Below are 12,142 nucleotides of genomic sequence, written 5' to 3'. Positions count from 1 at the left end.
CATAATTTAAGTCATTTAATAAATAAAGCTTATCAGTAAGTTGGGTACAAACAAAACAATTTCAGAGCTGTTCTTAGGATAAGAACGTCCAGAAAACGCCACAGATTGTAACACGTTGTTAATGTTAGCTGTGTAGCAGGGGCATTGATGACTGACGGATATTATGCGGCAGAAGACACCAAGCAAAGCTACGTGGGGACGAGCATCACAAAGCCTGCTCCACCTATTGTTAGGACTGTGTTTTGCCTGACATGTTGATTATAGTGAGGATGTAGAATTAGATGTCGATGAAAGCTTACCAGCACAGGAGAGCTACAATGAGGCACACCAACAAAACGCGCAGTCTCTTCATTATCTTCCCGCGGGGACCAACATCCTCGCTCCTTGGGGTTTTTCTCCTAATGGATCACGGCTACACAACACACCGAAGAGAATCTTTAAGTACCTGTGTTAATTTAAACATGAAAAACAGCAAATCCCACACTTGAGGGGGTGCTATTTTTCATTATGCGGACCAGCTGTCCGCCTCCTTTTAGGCTCCTGTGGCCACTGCTGTTGACGAGTAGCTGGATCTCGCTATGTTCAACCCCCGCTGAAAAATCTAACCAATCAAATAAGCGTTGAGAATTCGTAGCCCAATGAAAAGGCGTTTAGAGACACTAGTTTAATTTGAAAGCCCCACCCCTTTCGATTGAGGATGAGTTGGTAGCTGTGGAGCAGGACGCGTCACCTATTTCTTGATAAGCAAATCACTTAAGCATGCAATAGTTAAAGTTATTGCTCAACTGTGAAATGTGTCGACGTGAATATATAGTCCTAGCACTTTTTAAAAAAAATGTAAATTAACTTACATTCATTCAAATATGAGGTGTATGAATGAGGGTGAGTGAAAGAATTTGTACACTGTATACTTCCTTCTTCACCACTGGAAAACACCTTCAAGTAGTTAAACCCATAAATATTTTTAAATCCTGGAAAATGGTTATCGGTGTTTAATGAGAAATGGGCTAATTATTTTTTTCTGCCGACATAATTTTTTATATTTATTATATATCATATAATGGGACATTATCTTAACTGTAATCTTATCCGTTTCTATTGTATTTTTAGACTATAAAGAAACAAGAGAACAAAAATATCTGGTTCGTTAAAAACACATTTTACACTTTTGCATGCTATTAGTCACGTTCCTACTTTAGATTTTGTTTAAACTCTGCTTTTAACAAGTTAACACTTCGTCACTTACACGTTTGTGGAAAACAAAAAGATCAAAACAAATACAAGTCTTGGTTTATTTCATTTACCACATAAAACACATTTAAAGTAGGATGGTTTTCTACGTACGCTCATACCGCATGGAACAATAGGACTACAAATCCCAAAGTGCAATTCCATTGAGGCCCTGAATAATTTGCCTGACTTTTTTTAAATTGTGTGTGGTTTATTTCACATACTTAATAAATACAAAAAAGTACATACACCAGATGCTTGGATCAACAGTGAAATAAAAATGTGTTTTTTTTAGCAAATTATAAAACACATTTTTTAATTTTTATTTCGGCGGGGTCCTAAGCTGTCGCCAATCTTCAGAACATTTCAACTAGAAGTCAACTTCGGGCGAAGGTAGCTAACAGCCGCTGACTGACCAGCACTGTGGCCGGCCTCTTTAATCACATTTCTGGGTCTTTGGGACTTTTAGGGTCATGGCTTTGACCATGAAGATGGTCCGGCTATTTTTGTGTGTCCTGTCCGTGTTTGTCTCACTGGTCTCGGAGAGGTTAGTGGTGCTGGCTGCCTTCTCTCAGTCTCTTGACAGCGACTTCACGTTCACTCTGCCCGCCGGTCGAAAGGAGTGCTTCTACCAGACCATGAAGAATGATGCCTCACTGGAGATTGAATATCAGGTCATAAAGCCTCATAAAATAGGGATGTTGTTTTGGGGTTTGTATGGGGTTAGCTGGTCAACCCAAAACTTCACACTGCTATCTGCCAAATCAAATCAGCGTTGACATATTACACTTGTGAAACCTGTTGATTAGATCTTTAGTTGTGGTACTTATTCCAATAATGGAATATAATTAAGGCAATTTAGCCAGGTACACGTTTAAGGTATTTATGCTTTCTATATCTAACTAATGTTCTACTTTTATTTCGAAGTGTTTTACTGGTAGCTATTTGCTTTACAGCTTTTATTTGACTAATGATTATTTTATCAGTTAAGCTACCGAGCAGTCCATACAAGTAAAGGCGTAGAGATATAAAAATAATCATTTTACTGGGTGCCAGAAATTTTAAAGGTATTTCTCAGTATTATATTCGCAATGTTCAGAAAATAGTTGAATTTTTAAAAGAGCTCAAATGGAGTCCACTTAAACCAGATACAGCAGTAAAACTTAACTGTTACATTAAAATTTGGGTGATGCTTTTAAAACATTAAGTATAATGTAATGATTTCGATAGTAGCTATTTTTACTTGTAACGGAGTACATTTAAAAGTGTTGCATTTGTACTTTTACTTCAGTGCAGGATGCGAATACTTTTTTCAGTTACATCATTCAAACCACATGCAGCCTACACTCGTTTACTACTGTTTTAAATCCAGAGCAAAAGAAGCAACAAGTAAATTGGTTCACACCTTGATTTTCATATTGTTGGGAACCTGTTTTGCACGTCAGTGTGCTGGTTACGCAGAGAATCTGAATCTATTCTTCCTGTGTGACGTCACAGAGTTTTAGTTTGTTATTTAGCTGCATAAATGTCAGACTCCTTACAAAAAAACCAACATTCCTGACATTTCATGTGTTAAAACAAGCATTAGTAAGCCACAACAGATGTGAATTTCTCAGGGGTTGAGGGCTGATATGAATGCTTCCATCCGCAGGTGTTAGATGGTGCAGGCCTTGATGTAGACTTCACGGTCTTCTCTCCATCGGGCCAAATGCTATTCAGTGACTACCACAAGTCTGATGGTGTCCACACGTAAGTAGCTCCGATCTTCTATTTAAAAACTGACATTAATAACTCAGGTGTTTGGGGAAGATCTTACTGCTTGTGCTTTCTTCCAGCATAGACACTGAGGAGGGAGACTACATGTTCTGCTTTGACAACACGTTCAGCTCAGTCTCTGAGAAGCTCATCTTCTTCGAGTTGATCCTGGACAACATGGATACAGATGAAGACCCAGATGACTGGAAGGAGTACGTCCAGGGAACAGACATCCTGGACATGAAGCTGGAAGACATTATGGTAAGAGTTGGTCTTGTTTGAATAAATTCAACACATTCCAAACCTGTCGTTTTTAATAGATTTGAATGTGTGAGCTTTAAACCTTAATAGCACTGATAGATGGTAGGTGGTTAAATTAGATTCAGAGTGTGTTTGTTTTATTCCCACTTGCATTTTTAGACTTTGTCCCTCTGTTGCCTGAGATATTTCAGAGGATCATCCAGGATGACACGGGGGGTGCAAAGTGACCGAACACACTGCCAACAAAATAGCACATAATCCATCACCAACATGTAAAGTTACACGAAGTGTGTCACAAGAAAGGACAATGTCATGAACTCTCACCTACTGGCTGAGGGTGGCCAATTGTTTCAGCTTGCACCACTCATTTGCTAAAAATAGCCTAAATTTGTGGCATAAGTCACATAGCCTTGTCATCTTGGTAAGAGGTAGGAAATTTGTCCCCCAGCTGTTGAGGAAGTAGTTTTTTTCAAGGAGGAAGGAACACCATTTCAGACTCTCACTCTGATTACCTGCTTTGTTTTTGTTTAACTTTGGTCAAGTAAAATTTACATAAAGAATACAGTGGATCTATTAGCTTTCTTCTCAGATTCCCTCAGTATGACCTGCTTTTCTCCTCTCCTTCAGGACACCATCAACAATGTGAAGGCTCGGCTGGGAAAAAGCTCTCAGATCCAGACGCTTCTGCGAGCGTTCGAGGCTCGTGACCGAAACATCCAGGAGAGTAACTTTGAAAGGGTGAACTTTTGGTCAGTGGTCAATCTCATTGCTATGGTTCTGGTCTCGGGGGTTCAGGTCTACCTAGTCCGCTCGCTGTTTGAAGATAAACGGAAAATTCGAACATAACACAACCTGAAATGGAGTGAAACAGAGAGACTGACACAGTTGCCCACAAAAACCTTATGGATTTTTTCAGCTGATTTCCCCTTTTGTGACTTTTAATTAAGGATATTATATATATATATATGCACACTTACACACACAATGATAAAGAGCCAATTTACCACAGTTGTTGCTCTGGTCTTTTAAGTCGTTGCAGCTTGAAGGAAACCCCAGGTTTGGAAAAACTTGTGACTCTCAACTTTACATACAACCTAGCTCTGTCTTTCTTGAAAAAACATGCATCTTATTTGATAGGTCCCCCCAACTGCTGTAGTTCATCGTGATAGAAGCACATTTACAATGCAACTATTTTTCTAATGGAGCCAGGCCAAATGCAAAAATGTCTTCTTTTTTTCTTCCTTTTTAAAAAAAATAATTAATTTCAACATAGGTTAAGCTAAACTAGATGAAGGAATGGTCTGGGGCCTGTTATTTCTGTCAGATAGGAGTGAAAGGTGCTGCCAGTCTGTTAGTGTGTCTTCCCCTTATAATAAGATGCCTTATTCATTTGGATTTCGCTCCCAGCCTTTTGCCTATTGGTGAGGCCTTTGAATACTTTTCTTATTGCCACAAATATTTATATTGTTACAATTCAGCCACATATTCCCCTTCATGCCAATACTGAAAATACAGGGCTGCACTGCAATGCTGCTCTTTGGCACCCAAAAGACCGCAAGAGAAGGAAACGGGCCATCTCCAAATCTCTTTATAACTACTGCCCCACTCTCCTCTGCCATGATTTGTGGACTTGTGGCCTGAATGGCTGCCAGCCAGCGCCGCCGCTGTGAAGCCTGTCTGCTGCTGCTGGGTGTCTACTTACAGCCACCTACTGTGTGAAGATGTTGAGCCTGCCCATCTCTCCTGTGACAGAAGTCTATTTCTATCTGAGTGACATCTGGAAGGTCATTGCCACTACTTCAATGCACTGGTTGGTTTAATATGCATAAACTATCCTTTGCCTTGTGGTTGTTTTTTTTTTTTTTTGTTTTTGTTTTTTTTTCTTCAACATACTTTTCCAGGTCCTTGCACTGCCTCAGATCCCACAGAACCCCATTTTGGCAAACAAAAATGGGTCCACAGTCTACACGGTTGGAATAACACCAGTTTGTTACCTGTTACTTGTATTGTATTAAACTGCTACTGCGGTTGTAGTTTTTATTGATGTTTATTCATCTCCACTGTGGAACCCTGGCTGCTCACTACCTTGGCTCGATGCTTCATGTTGCAGTCTTCTGATTTTTGCCTTGTGCTGTAAGGTGAAGATCATACAGTGAGTTTATGCCTTTGTGATTTACACTATCTTTTGTTAGAAGTGAATAAAACCAAACTGAGTAGACTAATTGGTTTACAGTTATAACATTTTGCCACACGGTATGTGCATATGTCAATCACAAATTCTTTGTATGCCTGTAATAATATTGGATGGCTGGTTGTGAGAAATTGTCATCATCTGCCTCAGTTTCAGTGCTTTTCCTTATTCTCATGTATGGTTGCTGTCACTGGTATTTACGTACTGTATGTCTGGATTCTAATAAGTGATGTATTGGTAATGAAAAATATTTTTTGATCAATTTTTAACATGCTTTCAGAATTCTACAAAAACAAAAGAACAATGTTTTTTTTTTAAAGTATTTCTATGTTACTGAGTAATAAAAGTTTGTGTCTACAGCTTCATTCTCTTTGAGAAATGTTTTCTGTCATAAAACAGCAGTGGGAGAAGAGGGAAAGTGGCATCATATTTATTTAGCTAATATCCTGCTGTTGAAAATTTCTGCAGATTAAACAGCTTCACCTTTTTTCTGACCTCTGCATTCTGTTGTTATATTCCCCCCCAAAGAGTGTGATACTGTGATTCAAATGTAGATTAAAAACAGAAATTATCTTTGTCATCAATGCAAAGCCATTATATTCAATGCTCAAAGTGAGAAAAAATTTTTTTTGGTTAGCATATGCTAATGACAGTAACATCTTTCAAAAAAGGTGAGACACGGGCAACATCTGGTGAAATGTTCCCACAGGTAATTAGGTTTATTAGTAATAGGGATGGGTATTTAAAAAAAAGAGCATCCCGTAGAGAAGTGTCAAGTGTTTCAATAGGCTTAGGAATACTTTGAAAAACTACTGCATGCAACCGTATAAGGTGTGCTGCCTCTCTTGGCCCAGGACATTTAAGAAAAAGAGATTTAAAAACATAAGACTTCCTGGCTAAATGATAACTGAGCTATTGTCAAATCATTCAAAATGATTCTGGCTGTATTATAGTAGCTACATGGCAACCAGCAGTCCAGACCAGTCACCAAAAAAAAGAAAAATACAAATTTACAACAGTTTCGATAATTATGGAAGTTAAAATGCAACAAATCAACTTAATATTTATTTATATATATATTTAAAAAAAAAAACAATTAAAGATTCTCACTTGGAGCATTTGATATGTTGTAAATATCATCTTTTTCCAAAGCATCCAAACCTTTTTTTGAAACAGCGTTATGAATAGACCTTTTACAATCATTTCGACATGTTTGTGCATACAGTAACAAGCCTGGTTTTACTCCATATGAGCGGGGTGTATAAACCAGTTATGCAGATGCTTGTAGAATACTTAGGGTATCTGTAAGGATAATTTACCCTGCCGTGAAGCTGCTTGGCTTCTAACATGTCCTTCGTGGTGCGGTGGTGCAGAGATGTGATGATCAGACATTCTTGTAGTGTAGTAACACAGGCCCTTCCAAAGTACAGTGAATGTAACACGGTGGGAAGAAGCAGAATGAAAACGTTACTGCGACTTACTTGCTTTAGTCAATCCACAAAATATCACGTTTCATGATACTTACGGGCCTATCACACCCTGTATGCACGACCCCGTACTCCTGGAAACACCGTTATGAAATGATTTCCTCTGTAAAGTCAAATATAGAACAGATGTGGCAAAGATTAAATCATAAAGTAATAATACAACAACATGAATTTAGTGGAAAGTGGAAGAGTAGAGAATGTAGAAACCTTGTTGGGAATTAAATGTTCTTTTCCAGGGTTTCTTTGTGTTGGCAGAATTTACCGTGGTGGTCGGCGTTTGTGGTTCCTTTGACCCCGAGCTGGAGCTGACATGACTGCTGGCTGCCTGAGCTGTTGTCAGGGAGACATGGGGCTGTGGTCTACACTTTGAGAAGCTGTTATTATCACGATACAGATGAGCGTATTGATTAATATCACAATCAACAAGACAAACAATTTTAAAATTGACAGAAACTATTGCCACTCTAAGAATATTTTCCTAGAACTTTAAAATGCCTGATTACCTTTTTGAAGCCACTTCGGTCTGTGGGTTTGGTCTTATAACTTCAGCACAGAATGGGCTACGTATGTTCAGCACAGGCAACTTGCAAAAGAAAAAAGGTACTGTCATAAAGTGGACAGACAGCGCCAATGTGCTTTTCAAACAAAGCACGGTTATTCACAGATACCAAAGTTGACTTTTGAATCCTGACATATTAAAAAAAAATCAAAATCAAGGGGCATACCCTTTCAGACTGGTGAACGAAGATGAAATTCATACACAGATCTACAATTTCATTTTCAGCACAGGCGCGTGGCATGCTAACCACAGATTATTATATCAGATCGTAAGGTTCCCTGCAAAGATGCAGTCACATTCATGAAGAGAGCAAGAGAAAACTATATCCAAACCCAGATTTCATATACGAACATTTATCATACTGTATACAATAGGCAATTCTAATGATGTTAGTACCAGTACACATGGGAGTAGAGGGAAACATTTAGCATGCAGACTTTCATGATGCCAATCTGGTATAAACAATTTTGTTAAAGAACTGAGTCAGGATATGTGGGGAAAGGTGGAAGAGGAGTTCTTACTTCCCTGAAATAAGTAGAAAGAGAAATCCCAGGTTGTGGGATGAGCTAAATCTCCACATTCCTAGCTCACTCCCAAATATGTTCAGTGGGCTGGCTGTGAGTGTAAAATATCCAAGTAATAACTAGAAACAACCACTGAAGCAAATACTCACTTCAGAGGTTGATTAAATACCTGAGAGCAGAGGTAAATAAACTGTACTTATTCTTTACACCTTGCTTGATTATAATATTTTTTTCCTCATTTAGGTGGATCCATCATATTATTATTATTATTATTATTATTATTATTATTATTATTATTATTATTATTATTATTATTATATCGTACAATATATATAATAAGAGGTCTTGGACTGTATTAATGACATGTAAAAATGTCAAGAAGAGTCTGACCAGCAGACAGTAGAGGGCAGCAGCACGCCAGTGTAGCTACTTCAGAGAGCGCCAGAAGAAGAAGAACAGAGTTCTCCAAGAGGTCGCTGCAGCTAAAGCGCTTTACTTCCGGGATACTGTCAGGATGAGATTGTAGCATCGGCGCTGAGTAAAACCATATTCCAGGTAGGTGGAAAACACCTAAGAAATATTTTTGAAGGTATTTCAGTTAACTCAGCACATTATTGTTTTTACACTCGTGCGTACCGGAGATGCGCGGGCTTATTGTCCCTTTTTTAAACCGGAAGAACCAGTAGTTTTATAATAGACAGACTCAGAGATTATATCCATTCACTTGACAGCAAAGAAAACGCTTCAAATGTTGTTCAGATCCAACATTTGTTTGGCTAACAGAGCTGTGGGTGAACTACCTAAAAACAACATAATATTATATCAGCTTTAGAGCTTTTGAAGTCTTTTTATGAACCCAGAAAAGGACCCTGGTTGGCCTGCTACTTTAAGCCTTGTCTGTAAGGCTTAATATGTTTAGTAAAATAATGATAAATTTCCCTAGCCACTTTGAGTCAAGTCATGTCACAAAACGGTAGTAACTTTAACCAAAGGGCTTTCCAGTCGTGCAATATTCAGAAACATAATGTGTTTATAATGGGACATTACTGGGTAAGCAGTGCAAAAGACTATGAGGAAACCACAAATAATGAAAACCACATAACAAAGATTGCAGGTATGACAGATCATTTAAGTAGTGGATAAAACACCCCTGCTGGTCTCAAACTCTCCACCGTCTGTGTTTTGTGTGTTGAAATCAGGGTGATGGGGCCAGATGGTGCCCCAGGTCCAGCTGTGCCATGGCGTAAGGTGCTGTGGGAACGCCAGCCTTTTCCAGATAACTACGTAGACCAGCGGTTCTTGGAGGAGTTACGCAGGAACGAGGGCATCCGGCAGTACCGTTACTGGGCTGTAGTGAAGGAAGCCGGATTTGTAGGACAGCAGCTGTCTTGTGTGGCCATTTTTATCACCCTCTGGCTCTACATGGAGCAGGTACTGCTTTGGGTCCCCCCCCCCCAATCTTTGAAGCACAAAGTGTCTTTACCAAATGGAGCGGGTTATTAAAGAGCTCTACTTTCTTCACAGGGTCTGCTTCTGCCTGAGACGTTGCTGTGGTCCAGCCTCATCTGTGCCCTACTGGGTTATGGACTTCATCAAGCCTTGACATCTCGCGTTGAATCATGTGGTGAACCCCGCACTCATCTGGCCGATTTACAGAGTGCAGCCATTTTCCTTTCCTTCACCTTTGGCTTCTCGCCAGTTCTTAAGACACTAACAGAGTCTGTGAGTACAGACACTGTGTACGCCATGTCTGCTTTGATGCTGCTGGCCCATTTGGTGTCGTTTCCTTACGCCCAGCCATCGCCTCCTGGAAGCCTCTCTTTAAATGCAGCTCTGTTTGCCTCGGTGTGCCTAGCCTCTAGGTTACCCGGAGCTCTGCACACTTTCGCCATGCTAAGCTGCGCCCTGCTGGTGTTTGCTCTGTGGCCCTGCCTGCTGCAGACGCTGAGGGAGAACGCCCCTGGCCATTTTACTGTGGTGTGCATGGGAGTTTGCATTGGAGGGATAGTAGGTCTGGGGTCTCAGACGCTGGGTGGAGCTGTGCTCTTAACCCTGGCTTTAGCAAGTGTAACACTGCTCTGTCCTTTCCTGCTTGTCAGGCTGCAGAGGCACAAAGACAACATTCATGGACCCTGGGATGAGGCTGAGATTCGTGAGGACCTGAGCCGCTTCCTTCACTAATAAGGAGCCTAGCATAAGCAGCTCCTAAACAAACTGATATTAAAAGTGTAACTGAATTTTATATGAACCAATTCACTGTCATAGTGCTGGTTTCTTGGTGCTGTGCATGTAAAAGGACTAATTTTAACTGTTTTTTTTTTTTGTTTTTGTTTTTTTTATCACTGGTTCATGTATGATTGGAAAGCAATGACAAACTATTATTCTCTTCCAGGTAGTATGAGGATGGTTTTTAATGTTCAAGCTGCTACTGTTTTGTAATTTACCTCAGTTTGTGCGAAAGGTCTCAACTAATAATATGACTTGTTACAGGATGTTAATGGTTTGCAAATCTCTGTAAGAAAAAATGAAATCACATATAAAGGGCTGTAATTCCATTTTCCACAAATTATTTGTAAATATTAGAAGACTTTTAGGATTTCATTGTGTATTTTGGTAATGAGAGTATTTCTTCAGTGTTATTCAATACAATACTAGAAGAAGCTGTTTTACCTGCTACAGACTACAAGCTTAATATAAGACATAGCTGCAGTTTTTAGAGTTACCATGTCCCTTGTTCACAAGTCGTCAGCACAGCAGGTTGTTCCTAGTGTTTGATTTGGCAGATTTTTACACCAGGTGTCATTCTTGATTTAAGGGATTTGTCTCCTTCCAGGGTTAAACTGGGTTGCGTTCACTTCAGCTACTACACAGTGGAGCTACACACCCCATATAATAATAACTTCATGAATCTTGTAAAATATGGTACTTTTTGGGGGGGGTCATGTTTCAGTTGTTATCAAACTTTCTGTCCTTTACTATTAAGGTGTTTGTAATAAAAAAACAACAACACACATACACACAAAGGGACAATATGTTGTAACATTGTCGCTGTGTTGTGAATTTAAATATGGCCCGAAATATGAAGTGTGTCATGAGCACTGAGGTAAGAAAATGTAGACGTTTTCTACAGTGAATGAAAAAGATGAGGGTCTTTCATGTCGCCTTCCGTTCAAATCCCAATCAGTGACGTCACATCCGATGAGCAACACCTGTTGACAAGGTGTTTTCGGTCGACAGAGAGCAACATGGCGGAAGTTTGCCTACCTAATTTAGTCAAACTTCCATTAAAAAAACCAAACACAACTTTATGCTGATGACCTCCCAGTTTGCTCAGCACACAGTGTGAAACAGACCGGGGTTCCTCTGTTTATTTTTAATTTTTGGCTCAGATTAAAGAACAACTACATGGCGACACATTGTCTCCTCTTGCTTTTTGCTTTAATTGCAACATGTAAAAAACAAAAAATTTGCTGTAGAAACTACACCAGAACTACTGCTATATGGTGTTTAGGAGCCTCTGTGTTAGCAGCTAATGACCAAATAAGTGAGCTATGACGGCATCAGCGGGCACTAGTGCAGCCGACCTGGCAACAATGCGCGGTGGTCGCTAGGTGTCATACCTTCACTTCTTCTTTCTTCGTCCTGGTGCGACGTTTGACGGCGGGCTTTGCAGCTGGTTTTGACTGCAGTGTTGGCCCCATGGTCTGAACAGCGCAGCAGGTAAGATGTTCAGCCGAGCTGCTTGTAGCTGTGCGGCCTCCTTCGAAGAACTACAGTAGAGAGTGTGCCGTGGTAACAACGCGTCACAGGTTAAAATGTTTATGTTTAGTTTTTTTTTCCTTCGTCTTCCAGTCGGAGTTTATTTACACACCAGTGAGAACGCATACACTTTACAAACACGCACACACACACACACACACACACCTACATATAAACTGGTATTATGAACATTATCTTCAAATTGGATTTGAAGACCATAGCTTTAACTTTACAACTAAAATTATTTAACGACTTTACTGGAGACCACTGCAACCCCATAAGGTAATTTCTAAGGTTTTGAGTTAGCTGGTTTTAACACCTTGTAGGCCACTGAACCCCCCCCAATTAAATAAAATAAATCAGCATAGGGTTCTGC

General features: G+C 39.8%; 2 protein-coding genes across 2 annotated transcripts; both read left to right on the top strand.

Moving 5' to 3' along the window:
• The first annotated feature begins 1,578 nt into the window (after positions 1-1,578).
• On the top strand, positions 1,579-5,802 carry tmed5 (transmembrane p24 trafficking protein 5). The gene is made up of 4 exons (XM_005732227.2): positions 1,579-1,904; positions 2,882-2,979; positions 3,066-3,246; positions 3,874-5,802. Exons 1-4 carry the CDS (start codon positions 1,704-1,706, stop codon positions 4,090-4,092), a joined length of 699 nt encoding a protein of 232 aa, XP_005732284.1. The 5' UTR covers positions 1,579-1,703; the 3' UTR covers positions 4,093-5,802.
• A 2,644-nt stretch (positions 5,803-8,446) lies between these two features.
• pigc (phosphatidylinositol glycan anchor biosynthesis, class C) lies at positions 8,447-11,343 on the top strand. The gene is made up of 3 exons (XM_005732226.2): positions 8,447-8,562; positions 9,207-9,438; positions 9,532-11,343. The coding sequence occupies exons 2-3, from the start codon at positions 9,211-9,213 to the stop codon at positions 10,186-10,188; spliced, it is 885 nt and encodes a 294-aa protein (XP_005732283.1). The 5' UTR covers positions 8,447-8,562; positions 9,207-9,210; the 3' UTR covers positions 10,189-11,343.
• Positions 11,344-12,142: the final 799 nt, after the last annotated feature.

The sequence above is a fragment of the Pundamilia nyererei genome, unplaced genomic scaffold (assembly GCF_000239375.1).
Source record: "Pundamilia nyererei isolate P.nyererei 1_Seehausen unplaced genomic scaffold, PunNye1.0 scaffold00046, whole genome shotgun sequence".
NCBI classification, from domain to species: domain Eukaryota; kingdom Metazoa; phylum Chordata; class Actinopteri; order Cichliformes; family Cichlidae; genus Pundamilia; species Pundamilia nyererei.
This window is presented reverse-complemented; position numbering and strand designations above follow the sequence as displayed.

Excerpts from the sequence above, each read along its gene's own strand:
- tmed5 (XM_005732227.2), top strand. The coding sequence starts at position 1,704 with ATGGCTTTGACCATGAAGATGGTCCGGCTATTTTTGTGTGTCCTGTCC. Across the intron at positions 1,905-2,881 it reads CACTGGAGATTGAATATCAG|GTGTTAGATGGTGCAGGCCT; the intron begins GTCATAAAGCCT and ends TTCCATCCGCAG. Across the intron at positions 3,247-3,873 it reads TGAAGCTGGAAGACATTATG|GACACCATCAACAATGTGAA; the intron begins GTAAGAGTTGGT and ends CCTCTCCTTCAG.
- pigc (XM_005732226.2), top strand. The coding sequence starts at position 9,211 with ATGGGGCCAGATGGTGCCCCAGGTCCAGCTGTGCCATGGCGTAAGGTG. Across the intron at positions 9,439-9,531 it reads TCTGGCTCTACATGGAGCAG|GGTCTGCTTCTGCCTGAGAC; the intron begins GTACTGCTTTGG and ends CTTTCTTCACAG.